Source organism: Toxoplasma gondii, chromosome II, assembly GCF_000006565.2.
Source record: "Toxoplasma gondii ME49 chromosome II, whole genome shotgun sequence".
NCBI lineage: Eukaryota > Apicomplexa > Conoidasida > Eucoccidiorida > Sarcocystidae > Toxoplasma > Toxoplasma gondii.
The window spans coordinates 964,200-991,076 of record NC_031469.1 but is presented as its reverse complement, the minus strand read 5'-3'; the positions used below and the strand labels follow the sequence as shown (position 1 = coordinate 991,076).

At 55.9% G+C, this 26,877-nt stretch overlaps 3 protein-coding genes across 3 annotated transcripts; 1 reads left to right on the top strand and 2 right to left on the bottom strand.

Moving 5' to 3' along the window:
• Nucleotides 1-254: 254 nt before the first annotated feature.
• Nucleotides 255-3,326, bottom strand: TGME49_222240 (hypothetical protein; the record flags this gene model as incomplete). The annotated part of the gene is made up of 1 exon (XM_002370002.2): nt 255-3,326. One exon carries the CDS (start codon nt 3,324-3,326, stop codon nt 255-257), a length of 3,072 nt encoding a protein of 1,023 aa, XP_002370043.1.
• Nucleotides 3,327-7,627: 4,301 nt separating this feature from the next.
• TGME49_222230 (hypothetical protein) lies at nt 7,628-17,906 on the top strand. Its single transcript, XM_018779959.1, has 3 exons — nt 7,628-10,222; nt 10,868-16,530; nt 17,132-17,906. The coding sequence occupies exons 1-3, from the start codon at nt 8,500-8,502 to the stop codon at nt 17,225-17,227; spliced, it is 7,482 nt and encodes a 2,493-aa protein (XP_018638307.1). The 5' UTR covers nt 7,628-8,499; the 3' UTR covers nt 17,228-17,906.
• A 1,477-nt stretch (nt 17,907-19,383) lies between these two features.
• Nucleotides 19,384-26,066, bottom strand: IMC7 (alveolin domain containing intermediate filament IMC7). The gene is made up of 5 exons (XM_002370000.2): nt 24,196-26,066; nt 23,079-23,345; nt 22,219-22,680; nt 21,581-21,736; nt 19,384-21,110 (listed from the first exon to the last, which is right to left on the bottom strand). Exons 1-5 carry the CDS (start codon nt 24,214-24,216, stop codon nt 20,727-20,729), a joined length of 1,290 nt encoding a protein of 429 aa, XP_002370041.1. The 5' UTR covers nt 24,217-26,066; the 3' UTR covers nt 19,384-20,726.
• Between the last annotated feature and the right edge of the window lie 811 nt (nt 26,067-26,877).

Below are 26,877 nucleotides of genomic sequence, written 5' to 3'. Positions count from 1 at the left end.
CGAAGCGACTGCTTAAACTCCCTTTGTTCCTGACTGCGGCACACTGGTGTGTACCTCGAGCTTCTCTTCGCCGTCGAAATCCAGACAGTCCACCTGGTGGAGACAGATATCCCTCGAAATCCCATGCTGTCTTCGCGAAATGCCCTTTTCTCTCCGCGTTTTTCGTCTGAAGGCTCAGCCGTCTCGGAGCACGCGTCCGCGCCTCTCTCGACACCCCCGTTCTTCGCCTTTTCCGGTTCCCGGAACGCAGGCGTTTATTCGAACTGCGCCTCCCGCAGCAGGCGGTTGGCCGCCACATAGTCGATGACTCTCGCCTCCGTTTGGCCCGGAGTTCTCGAGTCTCCAGAGTCGTCTGTCTCGCAGAACCGCGGACGCATGCGCCGCGCGAAGCTCGCGGGCGCCGACTCAACAGGAAGCCCGCAACCTGCGGTGTCTATACAGTTCGCACGGCCTCCCGAGACATCAGGTGCTCCCCGCGTCACAAGAAGCGGACGACGTACCCCCGTCGTCTGCAGAGAAGCAGAAAACGCAGTCGCAAACGAAGGAGACGATGACGGCGAGAAAGACGAGACTCGTAGAGCCCCCCTGGGAGCTTGAGCGGAGGACGCGCGAGCAACATGGCAGGGCGAGGTGCGACGCGAAGAGCCACCCTCGGTTCCAGACTCTGGCGCTCCGTCCAGCTCAAAATTCCTTGGCGCTCCCGAAGGAGTAGAAGCTGCGTCGAGATGAGCAGCGCAGAACGTTGGAGGCGGAGGAGCGGTGGCCATTCCGAGGGGCAACGTGAGCGAAGAAGCAAGGAGATTTGGAGACACAGGCGGCGACGCGTTCGTCGATCCCGTGATTCCCGTCCAAGTTGGGGAGCTCAGGCCGGCGCCAGAGAGCCACCCGGGGCCGGAGCCCTCTGAGAATCCGAAGGAGGCGAAAGAGGCGCAACCTTCCCCGCTGCCGCTTCCTGCACTCGACGGCGCAAGTCCAGGGGCGAACGTCTCCCCACTGAGAATCGAAGACGAGTCCGACAGGCAGGACGAGGTCACCGAAAAAGAGGAGAACGAGTATACCGAGCCGCTCTGTCCACGGCCGAGGGAGGATGCGAACGGAGGAAGAAACTGCTCGGAGTCTTCGACGGTCACCACATAGCGGCTGTCGTGTGACTCGACCTGCGGCGACGCGGCCTCCGAGACAGAACCCAAGTCTCGTTCTTCTTCTCTGCGGCGGCGAGAAGCAACAGACACACGGGACGCGCGGCCCACCTGCACCGCTCGCGAGCTTCCGCTACGCCCCTCAGGATCTGCTCTCGACCAACGCTCTGGACATCGCTCGCTGACCGCCGTGAGGCACATGGGCGGCGTCCACGTACGAGTGCGGAGAGCCCCCAAATCCACCGATCGATAGACCGCCGCTGCGCCTCTCTCTGGGCGCGTCGGATCAGAAAACGCGGGTGGAGAGGCTGCGATGCGCGAAGGCGGGGACCGAGTGATCGCCAGGAGCTCCTGCATGCGCATTCGCTTCTGCTTCTCCGTTGGCAGTGGGCGTCGCTCGCAATGATAAAGACGACCTGGTCTCCGACCCCGGTCTTCCCTCTCGTCCCTGCTTCTCGCGTCACCTCCATGCTCAGGAAGGTCGTCTGCTCCGGAAAGGTCCATGCCCCTGCGGCATTGGCCGCTGAGGGCCCTCGGAGACACCGGTGATGCTTCGCCGGCATCGACGGGCTGCGAAAAACGTCTCTTTCGCTCCGACACACGCTCGAGCTCTGTGGAGTTCACAGGCAACCTGAGGGCATGCGCTCTGTCTGCGCCGCTGTGCAGAGACGCAGAAAAGGAGCAGGACGAAAGGCGGCAAGAAATCGAACTGGAGGCGAGAAACGGTCGGGAGCCTGACCGCTCTATAGGCGATGCCGGATCCGCCGAGAACGACGTGGAGCACGACGACTTCCGCCTTCGATAAAAGTCCCTGAACGGTTCAGACTTCCCCATCTCCTCAGTCAAGTCGCCGCTACCCTTGCATGCGCTGAAAAAGTTCGGCTCTTCGTCCAAGGCGGCCGGCAGCTCTGCCTTTGGCCTTCGGTCCGAATCGCCGTCTTGGCTCATCTGCGCATCCTTCGTTCCCGCCGGTCTGTCTTCAGGGCCTTGGTTGGTGTCTCCGGGCCACTCGGATCCGCTCGGCGTGAGAACGTCGGGCGCGTTGGGCTCCGGAGGCTTGCTGACCCCAGTGCCGAACAACTCTGAAGAGACACTGCCCAGGATGCGCTCGAAGACTCCGGCCTGCATGCCTGGCAACGTACCTTCTTCTCGGCCTCCGCTGTTGGTCACTGCTGCCACTGCGGACCCGCAGAGAGGCGATCCCAACACTGATGACGTCCCCGCTATCGGCTTAAAGCCAAGGAAGTCCGGCTCTGTTTCGCGGGAGCTGCTGTTCAACCTGCATTTCTTCGCAAGGAGTCTCGACAGCGTTTCAATTCCAGCGTCCACGTCCGGTTTCCCTCCTTCACATGCGTTTCCGTTCCGCCACGATTCATCCCTCAGCGCCGCTCGCTTTCTTCCTCGGCCTGTTCCGGTCCCGAACTTCTTCGCTCCACACTCGAGGCTCTGCGTGGAGGCAGGCTCGGCGTCGCCGGGCCTCGGCAGCTCGGGAGACGCAGACGAAGCAGTTGCAAGAGACGAGGCCGCAGACAGCCGCGAGGCAGCGGTACAGGAGAGAGGCGAAGAGTCCTCGACATCATCCTCGACCATCTCCCGAGGGACAGACTCGTCATCTTCTCTACGCCCCGTGGGCCAACTAGAAAACCGAAGTAACTCCTCAGAGGCATTCAGTCTTTGCGGGGGGCGAATGTCGTCATCGTCCATTTCTCTGTCTTGTCGGGGCGACCGCGGTTCGCCGAGCAGCTGCGACGGCGAGAAGCCGGGACCCTCGCGCAGGTCGCCACATAAGGCCTCGCTGTCGACATCGTCTTCGTCCCGGGGAAGTCGAAAACGCCGAAAAATGTCTCCTTTCAAAGTGTCTATCCCTTTCAGCGTGCTAGTCTCCGAAAGAGAGACAGCCGAACCACCGGTAAGAGAGAAAGAGGGTGGATTCAACTCATCAGGGTGTTGTGTCTCCGCCTGCCGAGAAGAGGCTTCGGAGCTCAGGGAAGCCAGACTCAGGGCAGGCGCGCCTCCCACAGAGCGACAGGCTGGAGACGCTTGATAGACATCCACTTGAGAAGGAAAGCTGAACCGACCCGGCGAAGAAGAGTCAGAAATCGTCGTCGGCTCCACCCCACCGAGCGCGTGTGAACTGTGGAGAGTGACGCCTTTCTGCTCGGAAGCAGAAACTCGAAACGGATACATCTCGACAGCGAAACGCTCCACGCGAATCACATGCGCCGGAGAACATGCAGCCGATGCCAAATATCAAATACACACTCACACATCTACATGAAAAGATGTAAATGTGCAAGAACGAAATCTATAAAAACATGTATGCAGAGGTACATGTTAGGGTCCCGTGCATGCTTACGACATCGGTGACGAAGCATGCCTGACAGGTGCGTCGTCGTGCCTGTGCATGCAGCTCAGGATGTTGAAACGTGCCAACGAAAATCCAAGAAGACGAGGCTACAAATGTCGAGGTAACATGCACCCTGCTACACCGGGGTGACAGACCAAACGTTGATCGATTAGCGTGGGGTCTCAGAAAAACCTTTACCGGTTTTCTCGCCTCAACGAGCTTATTTGAGCCTCCCCTCTTTCGCAAAAAAGACACGGAAACAAGCGAGCTGCCTGGCCCTCGAGAGGTGAGCCGCGGCGCTCGAACTCTACGCGACAAAAAAGAACACGACGAAAAACCCTCTAAAGTTCAGCGAAAGAACGACCATTTCCTCTTAGCCAACTGCTTCCGGGCTGTACCGACAGGCTGGCTGAGCTCTTGGTCTCAGTTTACGGCGGCAGTGCCGACAGGGCGTCATATCAACTTTCCCTTACACCTCGAGCACCGGCGAGGCGAGGCTGCAGGCCGTTGAAAGAGTGTAAAGGAACTTGCTCAAGGCTCCCAGAGACGGGCACTCTCACACGCATGCGTACCACACGCAAGCCCGGACAAAAGCGCGTTCGTTCAACAACTGGGCATCTTTAACGGTGAGAATTGCCACTCGTGAAACCTTGGAGCCAGCGCGTGCTGCCTTCGCCCTTCCGCGGGAAGCTCCCGAGCGAGCAGAGCCACGCCCTATAAAAAGAACCTGTTTCTTCATGTGAAGATTGCCTTCTTTTCTCCTCTCTCTTGCCTTTCACCGCGAAAATCCCCTCCTCCCAAGCCACTGTCGTCCTGTCTGGGAAGCCAGGTCGGTGTGGCTCTGAGTCGGCTTCGAGTTTTCGGGAAAACGCGAATCCACTCCAACTGGAAGACGCGCTTAGACTCTCCAAATGCGCACAATAGGCAGTTGCCCTTTGCCAAGCAGGAAAAGAAGCGGCGGCACAACGTCCTCGTCGGAACCGGGAGCGAGTGTTCGTCACACTCGTTGCTGTACAAGGATCGTACGAAAATGAAAACGCAGCCACAAGAATGCCGTCACGTGTCACCGACGGTGCCAGTGTGTACGGGCCGCTTCGAGGGAGAATCAGGACAAGAAAGGAAGTCGCCGTCTGTGTCTGGCGCCTCCCTCTGTCGCGCGGGGGGTTCTTGGAGTCGCGGAAGACCTCACGAAAAAATACTCAGTTTGAGGAATCCACTCTGTGGTTTGACGAGACGAGTAGCTGTGTGTTCGGCAACGCTACGCCTGACGCCTGCAGAAGAACCTGGAGAAAGCATCTCTGCATCGGGAGACGCGCGCGCATTCCCGATTGGCTAGTGAGGCCGCTACTGCGGGTCGAGAGAGGAGCGGCGAACGGGAAGAAAATCCAGCGAAGTGACGCGAGAAATGTCCGATTTATGCCCTGAGTGGTACCGCCGTTTAGGAGAGAGCCCCCCATAAACTCCTCCCCTCCTGGAACAGAAAAAGACACCTTGGCGAGATGCGACGGGGACGATTTCCGGAGACGAGCGTGTGGAGATGACCACAGGTTCCCCTGGCGCTGCTCGGGAAGAATCGATCCTGGCAGAAACCCTTCACACAGAGACGCAAGCGCTCACTAGATCAGGCTTACTCGGGTCATTCGTCGTGTAAAGGTCGAGGAAAAGGCGCGAAACGCCGACGGCTGCCTCAGGACCTCAGACTCCAAAAACACCACACATGTGTGTAGCGCGCACTTTCTCCAAAAGAGTAGGGGCCGTTTTTCTGGGAAGTCGCATGCGTTGCTGTCTCCCGATGGCCAACGCCGCAAACCGCTGGTCACTACCACTTGACAGGAAAGAAGTCAGGGGGTTGCCTCTCTTCTTCGAAAAGAAAGTCCCTGGACAAGCCAGCCTCATTGCCTGACAATGTTAGGGAGTGAAAAATTGCAACATCACTTCTCTGAAGATACTGCTTGCGAAACACGGTCCCTCAAGCCACGAGCGGCGTGACCGCGTCGGGTGTCTATACATCCCGTGCATCACACCCCGGGAAACGCACGGCTCTTCATTGGCTGTCCGGGGCCGTAGTGCATGTGTCGAGATGGCAATAAATTTCCGCGGAAGTCTGCGTTCCAGAAGGCATTAAAGTGTCGAAAAGAACCGGAGCGTCCGCTGTGTGGGGAGTCTACAGTGCAAGTACTGGCACAGCGGGGGACATTGGGGCAACGGCACGGTAGACTCGCGGACGCACAGGGTTTTGGGAACGATGGAGAAAGTTCGGCACACAGATACCGGTACTAACCTGGAGAAGCCGGTAGGAAACTAGCCGTGATACGATCAGGAACAACAGCGAGAGTTTCTAGAGGGAATGGCTAACTTCGGTATCGGTGATAGTTAGTCCCGTGCTACGACTGAGAATTATAGCCAAACGAAGACGTGGCGGCACGGTATTCACTATTTCTTCTTTGAAGAGGCGTGTTCCTAGTGTCAGAGGACAGTTGAGTGGGGTCCTGTTCATAACTGAAGGTGTCAGGCGTGGTAATGTCACGTCATAGTCTTGAAACGAGGAATGTGAATGTTCTCTGGTCGCGATTTTTGTTGGCTGAACCCTAGAAACCCTCGTGTCCCAGTAAACGGAATCCCAGGAACAACGACGCATTTCTGCTGCGCGTAGACGCAAGTGAAAGGGTAGGGAGGCTGCTTGGGACATTATCCCCACGATACATTCGATGCATCAATGGCGTTTCCGTAGCGAGGCAAATTCCCATGTTTCCGGCATACAGGCAGGTGTAAATGGTACCCGTTCGCACGAAAATCGACTGACATAAACGACTAGAACCGGCGCAGATGACTATTGGAACATATCGACACTCAAAAGAAACGGTGACTTGGACGATTCAGTCACGTGCGCCAACGTAATTTCGAGTATTGGATCGTACACGGGGCGCAGGGAGCTCCGGGATGTATCAAGTGGCTACACACTTTTTGCTGGAGAAAGGCTCTAAGTCCAAGTGCGCGCGCTATCCTTACTCTTAAGTGAAAGTCGCCAAGGCGCCGACACCTCATTCCAGTAGGACTCAACGAAGTTCGCAAAAGCTCTTGCATTAACGCTCAATCCCATTAAAAGAACAAGAGTCGTTACGGCAACAGTAGTCGGTGAACTTTTCAGCATGGCGCAGCTACAAAGGTCAGTGAAACAACTTTATTTCCCACAAACAGCTGTTTCAACGTAGATACGGAGTGTTACGACATCTGAGATGCTAGTTACATACAACCTCTTGAGATGCCACAACAATTATATCCATCTGGTATGCATTGGGCCTGGATCGCTCATCGGGACCGGTTGAATTGTCATTGACAAGAAGACGGGCTTCCCGTTCTTCGCTGTAGAGGCCATGAATTGCCGCTCAACCCGAAATGTGAAAGCGACACATAAGTTATGGTATCTCGTATCCCCTTATTTTTTCGAAATGTCACCCCATAAGCATCTTCCCAACTTTTCCTTTTTGCTTCGACAAGCTGGCCCGTACACGGGACAGAGGCAGCTCTTCAACCCCTCATCTAACTCAGCACGTACGCTAGAAAAGACCGGAAGTTTCGGTGGCCACAAACCACACAAATGGCTGCGGCATGCTTGAGTGAGGTCGGCCGCAACGCGGAACCTCAATTGTAACGACGACCTCCCTCGCCGAGACACTCTCGTGAGCCACCCACGAGCAGATTTTCACGTAGATCGAAACAGAAAGAAGAAACGCAAACGGGGAAATACCCCTTTCATTTTCGTTCTGTCTGGTATTCGGGCTCGACAGAAACGTTTTTATCTGGCCTCTGTAAGCTGCCGGTGCCCCTTGGGAGAAACATGCCTATCATTCTGGAGAACCTCGTCCATGAGCCCCAGGAAATCCAGAATTCCTCCGCGTTCTGCGTTGCAACGGGACAACTTCCTTAGAATGGCGACGTGGCTAGGTACAGTAGATAGGCAAAAAAGAAATCGTGGCCAAATGAAAATAGTAAGAGTGTAAAAGCTTTTCTGTTGGGTACACACGGAAGCCGTCCGACAACGCCAGGCACACCGGCAACGCTGAGCCGCCTTCTTTACGACGCGGCGTGACACTTGCCTGGTGAACGCAGCATTTGCTTTCTCCCAAGTAGTTGTTCCATTGTCGGCTTTTGTCCACTTTACACGGTGGGTTTTTTGTCCGTACTGTTGAACTCCAGCCAGTACGGGGTTCCGTTTCTGTGGTATCGCGTTCGCGCACGATGCCTGCCAGACGCGTTCCCAGATTTTCGAGTCACCCAGCCCCGCATGCGCTGTTTTTCCACAGCACTTTTGTGGGAAAGAAGTGACTCGTTCTGCGTTGAGGTTTCCTTTTTCGACCTTAATCTAAAGCGTTGTTCTGCGTGTGTCGCATGGCGGTAGAGGGCTCCTGTTGTCCTGAGTCTCGGCCGCTAGTAAGACCTCCCTCAACCTGCTGCCGCGGTCGCTGTCCGGTCGCTGGTGGACTTCTGAGGAATTGTTGCCTACCCCCTCTCGTCTACTAAGGACAGGTCATTGTCGTTCGGATGCACAGTGCGTGTTTCGTCGTTGTGAGCTCGCTTTTCCAGCTTGTCGCGCATTTCCCTCCGTCGCTTTCCCCCGGCTTTCCACGAGTATCCGACTTCTCCCGTGGACACCCATCGTCCATGCCATTTTTCGGTCCAGGTCTCTCTGTTCCTGCATTTCCTTCGTCCGCCACAGACTCTGTGGAGGCTGCGTCCCACGGGTTAAGTTCTGCGGTGAATCAATCCTCCTCTGGTGTATGAGCAGTCGAGGACACCGGGAGGTCCCGCTCGGGATCGTTGAGTGCGTCGCGACTCCCCGTTTTTTCTGTCCGGAAAGTCGCCATTCACAAGAGAGACCGTTTCCAGCAGGTCGTTGCATGCATCGAAAGACAAAGCTACTAGTGGCCGCGATAGAAGACTCGACTTTGCCCTGACGCTGGGAGCGTGCAAAGAGCGTCCAGGCCTGGGGAGAAACGTGTGACATGCTTCAGCATGACATCGAACAAGACAAGACTGGATCCGAGTTCCCGAAGAGACTCAGACATGCAGCCAATGGGACAGCCGCTGCGCGAGCGCGCATGCGACACAGAAGCGTCGAGTTCCAGTGACGAACTGTACAGACGGTCAGACGCTCGGAGCCCGTCGCGATCGTCTTCACCGTCGTCGGCGTCTCCGACCTCCTCCGATGTTTCTCTTCGAGTGGAAAGTCGTTCAAATCTCTCATTCTCTTCTCACTTGCGCTCGCAGGTCGGCTACCTCCACATGAGTCTCGAAGATGCCGTCCGGGCGTACGTCCTGCTTCGACCCCCAGACGACGACAGCATCTCTCCGCTCTGCGTCTCCTCCCCCCGCATCTCCTTTGGCTCTTCAGCTTCCGCCCCGCGCGCGTCATCGTCTCCCAGTGTCTCCGGATCTCGGTCGAAAGCTCCCCGGTCGCCGTCTCCGCCGCTGAGCCCGGCGGCGGAGAAGCGCCTGCAGGAAGGAGCTGTCACATCTCTCTCGCTGAAACTCTGCAGCGGCGCGCTGCATATTTTGCAGCTGACCAGAGTTCTTCGGCGATTCATTGTCGACGCAAGGTCCAGGAGGTCAGAGTCCGGAATCGCCTCCAAGGCAGGTGCCGCCTCTCCAGTGAGTCGGCCAGACAGGGAGGGAGACGAATCTGTCTTCAACGCCGCAGACTCTGAGACGTTGTCGACGGCGCAAGGTGCAAACGATTCGGAGGCGGACTCTGACGACGAGGCAGGTGGCGCCAGTGGACCGAATGCCTTTGCACGTAAAGCCCAACGGCGAAGACGCGCCGCGCTCCTTCTAGGCGAGGTTCTGCAGCGGACCCCGTCACTTCCCTTGTCTTCGTCCTCGGCGGCCTCGTTGCCTTCGGCTGCATGCGCAGACCTCAGAGATCCCGCAAGACAAGCCAGTGGTCGCCACGACGAGAAGGAGAAGGGAAGGAAGAGTCCGGAAGCGAATGGAGATGGAGCGTCGTCTCTGGATCGAAGGGAAGAGCACGCAACTCTGTCTCACCTCGTCTCCTTCTGTCTTGAAAACATAAACGACTGGTACGTCGTCGAAGGCGCATGCACCGCGTTGCTTGCGCTTGTTACTCACCACCAAGCGGCGCTGAAGAGCGCGAACGAACCTTCCCAGGGCAACACAGCATTCGCTGCTTCGGGCGCGGCCCCACACCTTTCGAATGGAAATTATGCACCTGAAGAGTCTCCAGAGGAAGACGCGGAGGAGGGTCCTCTCGGAGGAGAGGCCGCAGAAGTGCCAGAGGCAAACGAACGAGGGAACAGCGGAAGAGACGGAACGGACGGCGTCGAAGGAGCAGGAGAGCGAGGTGAGCAGAATCTGGTCGAGAAGATGATGCGTCGAGTTCTGCTGGACGTGCATGCGCCGTCGTTCGCGCAGAATGTGCGGCAGTTGATTCTGCGACTCATCTTGGTGCTTTTGAGGGACTTCAAGACAGAAGTCGCTGCCCTGGCAACGCGCAAGAAGAAAGAAGGCGGCGTCGACGTTGTTTCAGCTGTATGTACACAGTTGGAGGGCGAGAGAGATCCGCGGTGTCTCTTGCTCCTCTTCGAGATCGTCGCGGTCCTCGGGTCCACATATTCCTCACTCATGAAACGCACGGACCTGGAAAACGTCGTCGACGCCGCCATGACGTACTTCCCCATCTCCTTCAACCCACCAGCCAATGCACCCATTCCTATCACAGGTAAAGTTTCTCTGTCATTCCTTCTGCGGCTTGCTGGGGCTTCTGTCCCCTCTCGCTCTTGGCTCTCCCGACCTCTAGTCTTTTCGCCGTCTCCTTTAATACGCGTCGCCCTGTCGCTGCGTCTCCGTGGTTCATCTGTGTGTCGCCTTCGTTTTCGCCCCTCTGTGCGCGCGTCGCGCCATTCCGCAACACCTGGACTGCAGTCTGTACACCCCAGGGTCCGGCATGTACTTGCCTGCCTCGGTCACAATTTCTCTGCATACGCGGTCTCCACCTTGGTGGTTCATGGACTCCCTCGAGCGTCGTCTTATCTGCCGCGACCTGTGCTGTCTTGTCGTCGTCTTTTCGGACTCTGTGCAGTGCAACTCGTTCGGTATGCTTTTAAGTAGCTGTGAGGTAAATCGACACAGGCGACTTGGACAGGCATTCGTAGCTGTGTGTTTGAGACAGAAACACGGGCGCTTAATGTCTTTTGTCCACGTACGTTAACGGCAGCTTCTGCGTCTGCAATTGGAGTCGAGGGCTATGAAGCACAAGAAACGGGAACGCGCCGCACATGTGCCGCGCCCTCCTGTTGCTTCATCTCGCTGTCCGTCTCGGTGTCTCCTCCACAAGAAATTCGCCTTTGTCTCGGTTTGCTTTCAGAAGAGATGCTCGTTTCGGCGTTTCACAAGGCCCTCACATCGTCCCCGCTGTTTTCCTCGTTCGTTCTTCTCTATCTTATGGACGCCTTGGCGTCAGCAGCAGACGAAGGTTTTCAGCAGACACTGGAGGACGTAAAACGGACGGCGACGGCTGTCCTCCCTTTCTTCCCTCCTTCTGCCGCCCTCGCGACTCTCGAGCCGCTCCAGGGGTTGATGCTGCAGTCGTGCTTCGACGCGCCGAGTGTACATACACCTCAACTGGTTCTTCTCTGGGTCATCTTCCTCAAGCGGGCTGTACAGGTTGACGACACGTTCGACGAAGACGGTGGAGCTCTACAAGTTGGCGAAGGCACTGCGGAGAAGAAGGGACCCGAAGACGACAGCGAGACGAGTTCCTCTGCTTCTTCTGCTGCTCTTGCCTCCTCGCCGCCTGCAGAGGTTCTGGAGCAAGTTCGACCGCTCCTTGAGGAGCTGTTTGGTCCGCTGGTGGACTTTCAACAGCCCCCTGGAAGCCCTGCGTGCACGGCTGCGTGTCAGTTTCTTCTGCGGTCTGCCGTGGCGTCAGCCTCAGTCTGTCGAGTGTCTCTGGACGCATGCATCCTTCCGCTGCTCAAACTCACCCTCGCCTGCTGTCCGTCGGCGTTCTCCTCGCAGGCGACGCGGAAAGGCGGAGGGAAGACACGAAGGACATCTGTCTCGACAGAAGAGGCACACTCTGCTCCAAACGGGAAAGGCTGGGGCGACTCCGCAGCTTCCTCGGGGGGTTCGCGGTCGAGACCTGGAGGCGAAGAAGATGAATCGGGGCGAGTTGGAGAACGAAATGGAATTCCGGCGTCCGAGGCAGCTTACCGTTCAGAAGAGAAAGAAACGGAGGAGTTGCTGAGCGCCTGGGATAGAGCTTTGCCGAGAGTCGTCTCGACTGTACAAATAGTCGAGCGCTTTCTGACGACTTGCATTGCCGCTGGTGTCTTGGCGAATGAAGATGCCTGTTCCCCCGCGGAAGCTGGCCTCCTTCTTCTTCGTCTCCTCTCGCTCTTCAAGCGAGCTCGCTGTCACCTGGCGCTGCGCATGCGAACTGACACTTTCTCCCCGCTCTTCCAAGCCATCGCAGAAGTCGCCGCGCTTCCCCAACAGCTCCCGGAATTGCGCGATGTGGCTATTCGCTTGTTCGCCTCTCTCCTAGGTTTCTCTCCAAGCAACCCGTTTCCTGTCTCCTCTCCTCTCTCTTCTGTTGTCTCCTCTCCTCTCTCCTCTTCTGTTGTCTCCTCTTCTGTGGCGTCTGCTTCCTCGGTGCTGTGTGACTCTGGGGCCGGAGGCGTGCCAGCGCTGGGTGGGGAGAGGGAAGGAAAGGAAGGGCGGAAGGACGAACGCGGAAAGAAAGAAGACGAGGAGCAAGAAGCGAAACAAGACGAAGAGAAGGAAGAGAATGAAGAGCAAGAAGACGGACAGGAAGGAGAGAAAGAAGAAGAAGAGGATGCGGTGACATTTCAGAACTCCTACGTGAATCTCTTGGAGATGACACTCCGTCTCGAGGGTCTCTCGGGCCTCTTAACGGATTCCTCAAGTTTCCTTCTCGGCCTCCTGCGAGCGTTGCAGCATGTTTTGTTGGCGAGGAGAGAACTGCCGTCTGTTGCGTCTTTTTCAGCGCATGCACTCGCTGAACAAATCGCGTTTTGGGAGCGACAGAGCGCGACCGCTGTTTCCATTCATCTGCGGCGCAGCGAGAAGGACGGAACAGCCGGTCAGGGAGATGCACGCGGGTCCCTGGTGTCGTTCGGGTCGAGTGTATGTACACCTGAGAATCGCGACACTGAGGGTGGGACACCTGGGGAAGGAGCAGCGAGCGTGCAGGTCCCCGCGGAGGCCATACTTGAGTTAGTTGAACAGTCTTCGTCTCTCCCCTCTTCTCTTCTGCCGCGCAACTTCGACAAACGAAATCGACGTACCTCTCCACAGAATCCATCGATTGTCACTTCTCTCGCCGTGTCGCTTTCGCGGATTCTTTTGGAATCAGGCACGCTACTTCTTCGCGGCTCTCTCCCCTCCTTGGAAAGCGACGTCCACTTTCTGTCTTCTGGGCCTTGTTGTGGCGGGAGCGAAGCGCGCACAACGGCCAAATCCCCCGAGACAAGTCGCTCTTCACTTCTCTCTCTTCTTCCTCCAGCTGTCTCCTTGGAAATGGCTCTCGCCGTCGCTGCTGTTCTCCTTGGCCGGTCGAACTTGACTCCCTTGGCCTTTGCCTCGATGCGAATTTCTGATTCTCCACCTTCTTCGTCTTTTCCTCCCTTCTCCTCTAGACCTTCTACGGCCTGTACGCTTTCCACCTCTTCTCCGTCGTCTCCGTCCCCGTCGGAGCGCCCCTGCGCCTTAGCAGAGACCGGCGAGAGACGCGAGGCGCGTACTGCTGTTTCATCGGTGTTGCTGGAGAGCGACGAAGGTCTTTCGGGGCGAGCTCTCGCAGAAACAGCAAACCACTCGACATGTTCTTCTGAACGATTTGCTCTCGAAGAACTGCAGCGGTCGATCGCTGCCCTTTTCGTTGCGAGCGCGGCGCAGGCTGCCCAATCTTCTTCTCTCAGGACCGAGGGGAGAGAAAAGCCTGGAGAAGGCGAAGAAAGGGAGTCGAAGGAGAGAGCTAAGGTCGTGGGTACGCGCGTCTTGAAGACGACGACGGAGTGCCTCACTGCGTGGCTGCGAATCGCCCAGGTCTGCGCAAACGCGAGGGCAAACGAAGAAAAGGCGGACAGGGCGAGGGGCGGATTCCAGGCGAACGATCGGAGTCACGCGTCCGGCGAGTCAGGTGTATGTACACCCGAGAGAGCTTCTCGGAGCGCGGCTTCTTCAGGTTGTGTGTCGTCTGGAGAAAGGCCGTCGGGTTCGGGCGAAGAAAGTCAATGTCGCGTTTCGACATGCGACGCATTCTCACCTCTCATCGTAGCACTTCGACATGCTGTCTGCGTTGCTTCGTCCGACTCAACTGTCGACTCCTCGTCTTTTCTTTGTCACCTTCGCCGTCTAGTTGACCTTCTTCTTCACGCTTTGCCTGCCGCGGAAGCCACGACTCTGGGCGTCTCTCTCCTCTCTCTCGCTGTCGGGCAGGGCGCGACAGACGTACACGGCGAAGGCGAGACGAAAACAGAGACAGACGCAGAAGGAGAAGCATGCGGGCTTCTTCTCGCTCCTGCTGTCTTGCCTTTCCTCGCGCGGGGCTCGGCCCCCGAGAACGAGAACAACTCACGCAGACAGCCAGAACAGGACGCACCGAGCGATCTGTCGATTTTCCTGGAACGGCTTCTAGATCGCTGTATTTCCTGGACGGAAGTGGGCAAGTCTCAGGGGTCTGTACACCTTGCTCGAGGCCTCTCGGAGGCGGCCGTGCTTCAAGTTGTCCAAGCAGTCTTGTATTTCGCGCGCGACACCGGCACGTTGCGGCGCTTGCTGGCCGCTCTGGATGAACACAAGGTTCTAAAGAGAAAGGCCTGCGACGAAGACGGCACGCAATCAAAAGACTGCGTCCAATCGGAGACGAATTCCTCTCCGTGTTCCGCGCCTGCCGCGCCGTGCGAGCAGGCCGTCCAAGCAACTGTCTGGAGCCGGGCAACGGTGGAGGCTTTGTTTTTGCGTGAGGAAACGCATGCAGAAGACTTTACCTCTGCGCGATTGCGGACGCTTCTTCTCCCGGTCTTCGCGCCTCTCGCAGCTGTCTCCGAAGGTCGGCCTGTCTTCCACGTTTTCTCAGATACAGAGCGGAGCTCTCGCCGCTACGAGGAGCAGGTCGCAGGCGAAGGGAGGACCTGCGTGTCTCCGCCTGCGCCGCATCTGCGCGACAGTGGCTTCTCTGCAGCGTCTGGAACTCAGGTGTCTCCGAATCACCCTCGCGTGTCTCCACGCGAAGCGTTGCCGGCGCTATGGCTCGCGCTCGCGTCCTCGCGAGCTGTCGCGCGACTCCTGGCGGACCCTGTGACGCTCACGACAGAGCTGCTGATTCAAGAGGGCGACTGCTTTCAGGGGGAGGAACAGATGCAGCGACTAGCCGACCATCGAGCCAGAGGGACAGACCAGCGCGGGGGGACAGACGGCGGCGGACAGGGCAAAAAGGAAAGGAGAACGAGTAGAAAAGAAGATAAAGAAGTTCTTCCCGGCTTGCTGCCCCTGCTGCCTTGTTCCCCGCCGTCGTTTGATGGCGACAACTGGCGAAGCGGAGACGCGAGGCACACGGTGGGGAGACACTTGAGAGACAGCGACGAGAGAACGTTTCTCCACTTCCGTCTCTCCGATCGGTCACGCAAACGCGTCGCGCGAAGCGTCCTCGTTGCTGCCAGCTCGGGTGTATGTACTCTCCGTGGACAGCTCGCCGCGCGGGGCCCCGAGGCGCTTGTTTCGCGTTTCGCCTCCTCGGTGTCACTTTTTCAGGCGCTCTGTCCGCAGGTCCCTGGAGCCAAAGGAGCGCGGGACGCTCCTTCTCTCTCTGCCTTTCAGATCCGTCTGGCAGCTCTCCCTGGCGTCGCCAGCCTCGCGCGCGCAGCAACCTGTCTGCCTGTCGAGGAGGTTCTCCTCCACGGAATCGACGACGCATGCAGTCGCCAACTTTCTTCCGGTTCGACCGTTCCTCCTCTCGGTGCATGCGACCCGCAACCGCAACGCGGCCTCCTCGCGACGCTGGTTCTGTGGGCAGTCTCTCTGTACTTCTCTGACAAGACTGAGAGTTCTCGGCCAGCTCTCCATCCGCTCACGCGCAGCCTTCTGCGCGTCGCAGCCAACGCGAGGACGAAGGGCGCGAGCTGTCCTTCTGGAGGACAGAAGCGAACTGTGTGCGAAACAGGGGGGGAGACAGACCAGCGCGGGAGAGGGCAAGCCGAGACACAGAGCGCATGCAAGACAGAGAAAAAAGACAGAAGCAACGCGGTGCTTTTTGTGTCGGGACACCCCAGCTCTCTCTGCTGCGAGGCGGAGACGTCGACGGCGTCGCCTTCGGGTGTCTGTACACCCGGTTTTCGTCTTTTCGCGGGTTTCCTCTCAGCTGTGGAAGAGGCCGAAGACACCTTGCTCGCGTCCACGCTTCTTCTGATTCTCTCGGCGCAACGGCGAAAACGCGTTCTGCGTGAGCTCGCGTCTCAGCGTGCAGTTCTCGCTTCGTCTCCACTTGGCGCCAGTGAAGAGACAACCACAGACTCACAGATTTATCAGTCTTCCAATGGCGCTTCACGACAAAGAGCACCTACGGAACTGCATGTGACTCCAGCGACAAGAAACCTGCAGGAAGCCCCCGTGTCTCGCAGTGCGAACGGAGAAGAGAGGGAAGGAACTCTGGAAAAGAGGGAACAGGAAGAAGCAGACAGAGGAGGGGAGAAGAACGCGAGAAACGGAGAGATTGTGGAGGGGAGGGCGGACGTCACAGGCAGCTCACATGCACTCGAAGAAATGGAACTCCAGTTTCTCGACGGCTTCATTCATCTGATTCTTCCTTTTCTCCTCGCCGTTGCACAGCAAGGAGGTCGAGAAGAAGTGGAGAGGAAACGAAGGAGGAAGAGAGAGAGAGGGCTTCTGTACAATCCGAGTTCTAAGGGAGGCTTTGCTTCTCCTGTTCTCCGTCTCTTCGCACTCCAGGCAGCCATCAACTATGCAGACCGACCCATGGGCGTCGTTGCCAAAATGCAGAAAGAGGTACGGACGCGCTCGCAGAAAAACGGAAGTACCGAAGGGAAGCGAACGCTGAACCAACCGCGGGGGGAGATACCGGAGACAGAGAAAAAGCGGGGACAGCTTCTCATCAGAGCTTCTCCACTCTCTGCGCAGGCCCTCCTTGTCGCACTCCGCGGGAGAGACGTAGCCGTCGTGTCTCGGGTGTCTCTATCGTTTAAGTTTTTGCAGTGCCGGAAATGCTGTCGGGTGTTGTCGGCAGAGGAGACGAAGCGAAGCTCACGCGTTACACTTGAGAAAATGCATGTCCTCGACGCTGGAAGGAGACAGTTACGTGTGGGGTAATGCTTGAACTACGATTGGAAGTGGAAAAGTTGATTTGAGACTCTTTTTCGGCTGATCTACGCGAGTCTGCTACAGCGGAAAGTCGCCAGAGGGAGAAGGGATGGGAGAAACGTGGAGAAGAGAGACGGGGGTCTGCGGTGAGTTCGAATGCTGCGGACTTGACTCGAGATGAGGAAGTGTCTCTTCTTTTATCTCCTCTTTTATCTTTTGCTGTCTTCACCGTTTTTCTTCCTTTCTGTTTTCATTTTTTTGTTTTTTCTCTTTATGCTTCTGTATTCAGGTCCTTGCAGGCGTTTCCCCTGCCCTGGACGATCCAGTTCGTGTCATCAGGAGAGCAGCCGCAGTGTGCAAGAATCGGTGGTCCGTCTTCGAGTGACGAAGCGACGAGGACAAAGAGAAAGGAACGTGAAGGAACCGAGAGAGGCTGAGACGGCAAAGGGTCGGACAGGGCTTCTGCGGTGCACTGTTGGGTCTCGCGTAGGATTTGATCGATATCCGGGGGGCCGGTCGGCGGTCGCTTTCAGCCTTCGTATCCCCCCAGCATTGCTGCGCCTCTGAAAAGCATGTACAGCATGTACACTACCCTCTGGAAAGCATCCACTCTCTCTACTCTTTCCAGTCCGGTCGCGACCCCCTTTCCGAGGCGTGTCTATGCCGCGAGGAGACGTTTTGTTTTTATGTCAGAGTGCATGCAGAGTGTGCATCTGCATATATCTGCATGTACATGCGAGTGTGTACCGAGGTATGGCCTCTTCGTCCTTTGACAAGCGGGGTCGGAGTGTCTTCGAGGTGCAGACTGCGTCAGGGTGGAGACTGTATGCGAGTCTGCACAAGCAGCGCTTGCTTGTTCAGGGTCTCAGTTTGGCTTCCCGTCCGCTGTATGTACACTTGCAGGGTTGCTAGACCTGTTTAAGTGCTAGTAGAAGGTGTGCGTACCTTTTATTAAACAGTGTATCAAAGACAAGATGACATGTCATGCAAAGACTCGTTTGATGTTACGTCGGATAGGTAGTGTCCTCAAAAAAACTCTTCCTTTTGAAATCCACAAGTTCCGGAACTTCACTAAAATTCAAGGAAACAACGTCTGTGGCCTTGCTGCACTTAAAAGAGGAACTTCAATTTTTGAACTCGACAGGATCAAGGTACCGAATATGGCATTGGAGAAAGAAGCTGTGTAACGACTGTACCACACCAGAAACTCAGAAGAGCCGTAGGCTGTGTAGTCAGTGAGGCATGTAGTTGAGACTTCTGAGGCGACCAACGGGTTAACTGGAGAAATTGGTGTTGTTGCTGTCGGTGCCACTGTTTTCCTGCTTGAATTTCATCGATTAAAATAAACTGTTTGTGAGCTGGATCGGACGTGCACCAAAGGGCAGACACACTTTTCTGTTGTCACTACAAAGGAGTCCTCTATGCAATCTTTGTAAATCAACACCAGACGAAAAGCTTGAAAGTTTTTTCTGTTTGACTGCAATTGCGGCTGTCTCGTCTCGCTTCCCCTCGAACGCAGAGTTCTGTTTCGTCAACCGCGAAAACACAGTCAAGCTCCAATTTGCTAAGAATCGTGAGGCCCTCATGGTTATACGCCTCAATTATGCTAAGAAATAGGAACTCGCGTCAGCTGTTTCGGGAACTGAGAACTTCACCCAACGACAAGTCGTTGCAAAGAAGTTCCCGTTGCCTCCGTACGGTTGATCGTAGGAAAGAGGCTACCAAAGTTGATAATATTGTGGCATTTGTACAGCTTGCGTGAAAATGCGGGTCTTCTACGATACGCCGGATTCTACTATATAGTTAATGCAATTCACCTGTTCTTCGTGAAAAGCACAGGAGAACTTGGATTCGGTAAACATCGACCTTCCAGGTCTACACGAGGAGTCCAACGCGTAGCATACGCTCCCGAGAAACTTGCGGTGTTTCCACATCGGCTGATTCCAGGCTTCACACGTCGAAGATTGTTTTTCCCCTGTGGTGGCCAGCGAGCGTTAGTCGCCTTCAAGCCCTGGCATTTTGTGTCTCCCACGGTGTGAAGTTGAAAGTTCGAATACCACCTCACTGCGCCATTACCCAGTTCTCCACAGACTCGATGTTGCGTCTCAACTCGCATACACAAAAGCGTCTGTGGCGGCCTGCACCTGCTGCGCTCGACTTCCCTCTAGGCAATATATATATATATATATATATATATATTGCATATTTGGTTAGATTCGTGAAGAATCGGAGTGCAGAAATCCCCGAGATTGTTGCCTATCATTCAATTTTTCGTACGATGTAAAGAACAGAGTATTGCCGGTGGAATACTTGCTGTTCACCCTACACACTGTGCAGAAGAGTTGCACTTCAGGTGTTTTGTTTCGTTTTCAAAGTTTGGTTCTTTGACAGGATTTGGCTTTTCCAAGAGAGACACAGCGCTCGTTGATGTGGATCTCTTTGAGCAAAAACAGCATTTCCTGGTCGATGCAGGGAGCTACAGCACCGCCAACGTTTAGAAACGCGTCGATCGCCTGAGCATCGACTCCAGAGAACGCATTTCTCGACTTATATCTTATTCGTTTGATAGTCGCGTATCAAAAGGATACTCCAGAGGTATTGCGGTTGGGTACGATTGTTCCTATATATATATATATAGCAGCCATACATTTTCGCAGGTGCAAAACGATGAGAACGGGACTCAGTGATCAGTACATACACTGCTTCGTCTTCATAGGCGTAGAGACCGAGTTGGAGACGCACCGTCGTCGGTTTTCTAGTCCATTCGCGGCTGCGCCAGAGGACTTCCGCGGATCAGCTCCGGTGCGGCAGATGTATCTCTGTATACCCAGTCGTTCGTCAACATGTTCCTCAGAATTGCGGCTCTTCCTCTACTCTCTACATCGCTCTCTGTGAAACGTTCGCGCGTTTGCATCTGTGTGCCCTCCCGTGGCGACTGCATGCGCACCAGAGCTGTGCGGTGTCGCGGAGAGCACAGCTGCTGTCGTAGCTTGTCACCTGCGGGTCTTCTCAAGTGCATCTACGAGTTGAGAGGAGAGACCGTGGCACCCGGCGCAGAGGTACGAACAACTGGGACAGGAAAAGGCTTTCCGTTTGATGAGCTGCCGTCTGCTGTCTCTCTGTGGTCCGCCACGCAAAGAAACCTCAAATGCTCACGACGCCTCTCCACAGACACACACACACATCTCTTTGATAAGCTCGACACCAAACTCGACGACGACTCACGGCGAAATACGTATGCACTGCCCAAGTGGAGTCGCGGCGCGGAGACAAGCAGTCCACCTCCGGTGTCTGTACATCCAACAGAGGTGGGCGCTCGCCACCTGCGTTGACGTTTTGCCCTCGCGAGAGACGAACGGCGCATGCACGGTTCTTCCACGGCGGCTCTCTCCTCCACTCGGGCCATCAAACTGGCTTTCCTGAACGTCCCGTCTCGACTGCTGTACATCGCCAGTGCAGACTCCGAACGGTGTTCTCAACTTGAGAACGCTGTGAGAGACGCCGCCCACATCCGGCGCATCCCGACCCCACCGCGTCTCGCCGTTTCCCGTGACGGCCGCGCATGCAGAAACGCTCTCTCCGTTCTCTGCGGGACTTCTCCTTCTCGCCTTCGCTCAACACAAACAGTCGCGTGGAGACAAGCACTCTTATTGGGAGTCCCCACTGTCCCCACACTTCTCTGTCTCCGAGAGGATGGTGACGGTGATGCGGCCGGCCTCCCCTGGCAACAAGGCGTGCCGCGTTCTCTTCCTCTCCTCGAGTCTCTCGGCTCCTCCTTGCGGCGCCTTCGCCCCTGGTCTGGCCCTGGGGCCAGCTCAGCCTCGAACTTTCCCTTCCAGCTGCCTCCTCCGCGTCTCTCGCGGCGCATTCAGTTTTCCCGGCGTCTACGCAGCGATTGGGACAGCGGTGGTCTGTTCCTCCGCGTTGAGCGCAGTCGGGAGCGAGGCTTCACCGGTCGTGGTGGCGGACTCGTTCTGTGCAGCAGCCGCATGAGACAAGTCGTTCGTGAGGCTGCGCAGAGGCACCCGTTCCGGCAGACCGTTCGCGACGCTCGGCTTCTGGTCTGGCGCTCGGAAGATCATTGGAATGCCCGCGTTCCCGGAAGGGAAGCTCTCAAGACGACCGCCGTTCAGGTCGCGGTGCACGCAGAGAATGATGTCTTCGGTGATCTGCATGTTCTCCTCCACGCACTTCGAGGTGTTGATGTCGTCGTGGAGACGCTTGAATACCATCTCCACGCTCCGAAGCTCCTTGCCGCCCATGTCCAACTGAGAAGACACGCAGTCGCGCATGCACCGAAGGCGACAGGAGACTTGACAACGGCCGAGAGAAAAGTGCAAAAAGGAGAAGGCGCGAACCCCGTCAGCCACGCCGCAGTGACGGAAAAATGAACAAGACAGAGAGGAGAGAAAGCGGTGCTTCAGGGGAACGAGCGAATAACTGGGGACAGCGGAGATAAACCGCAGCGCCCAAGAAATCTGGAATAGCGCGGCGCCGGAACTCTCCAGACAGAAACATAAAGGACAAAAAAAACGATCGGGAAAAGGGTGAACTGACGAGAGAAACGGACACGAAAAACCGAATTCCTTCGCTGGAATCCCCCCCCTGCAATTTCCGCTCTCTCCTCCTCCCCAACTAATGTCGAAACAATATATACATATATATATATATATATATATGTCCATGTACACGCATGTGTATATGGTTCTCTGCTGCATTTTCTGCAAGGCCAGCATACCTGCAGTTGCTTGTTGCCTTGCTCGTCGACAATCGTCGCACCGGCACCGCTGCCTGCGGATGCGTTCACTTCGATTTTCTCCCGAGATGGAACAGGGCAGTCCATCTGGGTGGCGAGTTCCTGAGCTCTAGCCACGACGTTGTTCATGACCTGGGCCTGAAGAAATGGGAAAACAACAGCTCAAAAACTCCTTGAGAACCGCCTCAAGGGAACACTGAAACCCTGTCGCGTCTTCCAAACTAAAACGCGAGGGCATGCGCGTAACTCCCCACTCCCGCATGCCAACGATGTGCTCTCCCCAACGCGGATCTCCCTGTATCTCCACAAAGAAAAAATGGGGGAACCGAGAACTGCAAATGTGCACACAGGAACGGCGTGATTTCCTCCGAGTTCGCTTCGACGTTCGTCTTTCTACAGCTGGCGCCAAGACCGACCGCTCCCTTCCCCTTCTCTAGATCGCCTTTTCGCGGGATACTACACAAATCATGTGCACATAGAAAAGAATCTATTTCTATGAGGAGCTGTTCACCGAACCACGCATTTACAAGATTTATGTGCTCTGTGGCTGTACACGCCAGTGTAGACATCTCTGACCCAACTCTCGACCTATTTTTATCGACTTGCGCGGGCCCCCTGACCTGCTGGGCGTTGAACTGGTTGAGCGCCTCGAGGTGCGGATTCATTTCCACGCTCAGCTGGCGCATGAGGTCGTCGCTGATGACGGTGTTCTTGGACACTTGGGTCACCTCTCCAGCCTTGATCGGGATGGCGACCGGCCGGGGGACGAAGACATCGACGGGGACGAGTTTCGGAACGTAGCGAGCAACGGGGACCTGGACGACCCTCGAGGTCTCTTGCAGTTCAGGCACAAACGTTTGAGACATAACGACAGGAACGCTAACGTCTTGGTACTGCGGCACGACGAACGGCGTATCCACCGGGAACTCGCGAGGCACCAGGCGCGAATGGCCGCGCGCAGGACACTCGAAGATGTAGTTCACCATGCGTGTCTTCACCTCGGGAACCGTGTACACCAAGTCCAAGGGCAGGTCAACCACTTGGACGGAGGGTACAAAGCGCGCGATTTCCGACTCACTACCCTGGGCAGACACAGAGCAGAAGCAAACAAAGCACGGCCTTCACCACGGAGGTCCACCTGTGTCTCCAACAGGCGCAAGCCCTTGCTTCTCCGCATGAGGTGTGTATCGGGATTCGGAGGTTTCGATTCACGACAGCTGCGCTGCGCGCGACCATGGCGAAGAAAACAGCCTGCTTCGCACGAGTTCGCCCAGGTCAGCCTGCACAGGGAAGCGCGAGCGTGAATGGTCGGACCCGGTGTCGATCTATGGACACAAGTCTGAATGGTCTGCGGGGAACACCCCATGGTCTCCTGACGCGCTTCCATCCCAATAAAGGAGCAGGTGAGTCGCCGCGGGGCCGCCGCAGACCTGCAAGAAGGGGGAGGAACAGTCGTATTGACTGCAGGCAAAAGTCTTACGTCGGCGTGAGTGATGGTCGAGCGGGGGGCGAGAAACGCCTCCTTGGTCTCTTTCCATCCCATGTGCAATGTGTTCGTTGTGATTTCCTTAGTTTGCTTGCGAGACAGCGACTCCGTGACGGTCTTGATGTGCGTGGTCTTCGACACGAGTCTCTTCAGCGTCGGGGCAGCGCTCTCCTCGTTGGCGGTTTCCGCCGCGTTCTCAATCACATCGGGCTTCACGGCCTCGACGTCCTGCGGCGCGTTCTGCTCCGTCAGGGGAGCGGCCTGGAGAGGCGCAGACAGAAAGTCAAACAACACGGTCGCGGGACCTGTCCGCGGAGAGCGCGACAGCTTAACGGCGGGGGGCACCCACACGAAACAAAAACAAGCGCTGGGAAAAAGAAAGTAACAGAGGGCCGCACAGACTCGACTCTCAAAGGCAACAGATCGACCGCAGGATATCGAGCATACGACGCGGCACGTCGAAAAGCAAACAGACATTGAAATGTCTACACACATAGATATGTATGTTTATATGTTAACGTTCCGGTGGTACGCCTATAATGGGGTGTTCGGCTGCTATAATAGACGCACGCGTACGATTTTGCTCAGTGTCAAGTCGTATCCCTATGTGTTCCATGTAGATCACACCATTTCAAAACACATATCGTGCTTGTAGAAATGCGCCGAGATGCCTTCTGCATTGCATTCGCCGCCAGGGCTCGGATGGACGCAGTTCGAAAGGTAGAAGTTCCAGCAGCAAGAAAAAACGCCACAGACGACTCCACACGAGAGGACTGCAGACACATGTACATGTGTCCGTTCCCAAGTAGATGCACTCCCCCAGCCCGACACCGCGTGATGAGATATTACCCCCGATCGATCGTTTTTGATTTGCTTTCCCGCCTCAAAAACAGCAAATACAGTACGGACACGGTTTCCTCGAAAGGCAGGCGAGAGACATGTGATGCGGGGACGACAGCCGTCTATGTCTGGAACGCAAAGATACGTCGGCCCAATTTTCCTCCGTGCGCACAGCAGTGTCTGTACACCCGAGCACCCTGGTGAAAACCTGTGTTCAGAGTTCCCTCTTTGCGGCGAGTACGGAGCGAAAAACTGCAGGGGGAAAACGTACGTTGTCAGCAGTGAACTCCATTGCGAAGAAGGCGTGAAAAAGCAAGCTTTTTGCGTTTGTTACGGAGGCTGCTCGACGTGCGTTGTGTGCTGCGAAACAGAGCCGTCGTGTGGCTGACAAAGAAGTCGGCAAAAGCGGGAAGGGGTTGGGACAGTTCTCTTCGCTGTACTTTTGCGGCTGAAGTTCGCGAGAGGGCGAACTCCACAAAACGAACAGCGGGGAAGTGGGTGACACTTAACCCAAGTTCGACGGACGCGCAATCACAAAAAAAACGTCGAGAAGACGAACTTCAAAGCCAAACTCGACTGTTCCTTCCTTCGCGGGTACCCGCCCGAGGGAGTGGAAAGCACTGGCAGAACGGCGTCTGGACGCAGAGTGGGGAAGCCAGGGTTTCCGTCACACAGGGTGGAGAACGAATCGTCGAGGTTGGGGGAAGAGGCAGGAGGTCGGAGAAGTGAGCAAAAAAGTTGGGAATGCAAGGCACAACTGTGTCCCGGGAGCGCAGACCAAGTGAGTCTGGACACCTTTCGGTCATCGGCACCGGCAACTTTCTCCCCGCTGCTGACAGAAAACTTTTTCGAGAACGAACCGTGGCGCGGTGCCGCACGAACCAACGCGCTCTTCACACCGTAGAGTATTCGCATTCCACCCCGTCTTGTCTCCTCCGAGTCCCCCCTGTGTGCTCCGGCAGACACTTGCGGCCACACCGGCCGTGAACGCTGCTGTTCTGGTTGCCTCCACCTGTGGGGACGCCCCTTACCCTCCGCGCGACTTTGAAACGCGACGTAGAGCCTTTCGAGTTCCCCGAAGAACCCCTGGAGAAAACGCTTCCAAGATTCCAGAGAGAAAAACCAGAATGCGGAGAAAACGCAGACACAGACGGGTTGAGCAGGCGCCCGTCCCGCACAAAAGGGCCGCATACAGACGGGACGACGGGTGACTGAAGCGTACCAGCCGCCTATGTGTAGAGCTCTTTTACAAGACCGAGGAAAGCAAAAATTTCGTGGCAGACGTGCACAAGTTCTTGGAGACTTTGGTGTTTTGACCTCTGGCGTCTTTTTGAGGGCTCTGTATTCATCAAGACAGAAAGCGGAAAAGGGATTCCGAGCACGACGGGGGGAAAAAACGCTAGGTGTCCCTGCGGCACACTCGCGTGGTGATGCCCATTTTTGGGTGCCGTGTTGCACCGCCACGCTCTGGGCAAAACATGGTGGAACTCTGCTGAAATTCCCGCTCTGAAAGAGCGGTCAATGGTACAGTTCGCACAGAAAATGGTTCGTAGAGAATGGTACACAGCTTGACTGTTCAAACTCGATCACCTAAATTTACATTCGGTGGAGACGTACACAGACAAGTGTGTGCGACGCCGCTGCGAAGGAAGACGACGCGACAAAATCCGTTCCTAAGAACCGGAAAGCTGTGGTTATTTCTGTCGCAGAGACTGTCGAGTGAATGCGTGCTGAACAATGCCCGCACGCCATATCCCATAATGCAAGCCCGGAGAAAACCAGACGAGCCCACCTGTATGCCCGAACTCAGAACCCTCTGAAAAGGGGGTGTGCCAATGACTGTCGAACGCAAAAGAAGGAAGCGAGGCCATGTCAATTCAAGACTTGCTTCCAAGCAAAAAAGAAGATACGAATACCGGTAGGCTCTTGAGATGCATCGCCTTAAGCTGTCTTTTGCTGTCCTGTCGGGTGGTAGTGTACAGCAGTCATGACAAACTCGGTTGTCTGCGCCTCTGAACAGGAACCATATTCAGTATCCTCTGTGACACAACAATAGAAATCATGGAGAACTTTGCTGGTGGTATGTCACGAGTTTTCCTCGTCATGGGTGAGGCTGACTGTCCGTTTGCTCTCCGGTTCGATGTGTTGGGAGCTGTGAACTGGACAAACATCGGGAAATACGCGAAAAGCCTCGAATTTCAATCTCGAACGCACGTTGGGAACAAATGCTCACCAAACTTTCACGATAGAGACCGTCTTCTGCACTTTTTGAGAGGACGTCGGACTTCTCATCTGGGGCGTCCGCGAACTATCGATTCCCGGGAAGCGGAACTGCCTAGATGGACCATGGATATGCTGTTAAAAAAGAAGTTAGAACATCGGATGTCTGGTCGTTCTGTTTTGAGTGTGGAATAAATTGAATGTAACAGAAAGCAGCACGTCGGCAAGTGAAGAACACAGATTCTCATTGCTAAACCAAAGGTTTTCATGCGAACTCCGTGGTGCCTCAAGGTGTTTCGCGAGCGGCACTACTTCACCAAGGGGTAGCACGTTTGCCGCGTATGTGGTACATCCTGCGCCTTTGCGCCTGAACTCTCCAGAGGGTTCCAGTGTGCGATTCACTTCAACAGGATTCTTACAGTATCGATTCCTAAAGCGAAGATGCCATGATCCCTTTCTTGGTGAACCTCCTTGGCGTCCCGTGTCAACAACTACGGACGGCTGCAGTTGTGCTTGACAGGGTGAGGAACACGATCGGATAAACATCTCCGAGTAGAATCAAAACTTGCTCCGCGACCCAGACGCACATTCAGTGTCTTATAAGTGAAGACTCCACAAAGCCGGACGCATAAGCCAATAGACGTTTTTTCGGAGGAATTGTAAATTCCAATTACGTAAGCTTTCTGAGTGTTGCTGATAGCTTCTTAGTTGCATACGAAAAAACAGTGAACTG

What these genes read in the sequence shown, in the direction of transcription:
- TGME49_222230 (XM_018779959.1), top strand. Translation starts at nt 8,500, where the DNA reads ATGACATCGAACAAGACAAGACTGGATCCGAGTTCCCGAAGAGACTCA. An exon ending in TGCACCCATTCCTATCACAG is followed by an intron (nt 10,223 to 10,867) that starts GTAAAGTTTCTC and finishes GTTTGCTTTCAG; the next exon opens with AAGAGATGCTCGTTTCGGCG. An exon ending in TTGCCAAAATGCAGAAAGAG is followed by an intron (nt 16,531 to 17,131) that starts GTACGGACGCGC and finishes TTCTGTATTCAG; the next exon opens with GTCCTTGCAGGCGTTTCCCC.
- IMC7 (XM_002370000.2), bottom strand. Translation starts at nt 24,216, where the DNA reads ATGGAGTTCACTGCTGACAAC. An exon ending in TGGAGTTCACTGCTGACAAC is followed by an intron (nt 23,346 to 24,195) that starts GTACGTTTTCCC and finishes GCGCCTCTCCAG; the next exon opens with GCCGCTCCCCTGACGGAGCA. An exon ending in CGACCATCACTCACGCCGAC is followed by an intron (nt 22,681 to 23,078) that starts GTAAGACTTTTG and finishes GTGTCTGCCCAG; the next exon opens with GGTAGTGAGTCGGAAATCGC.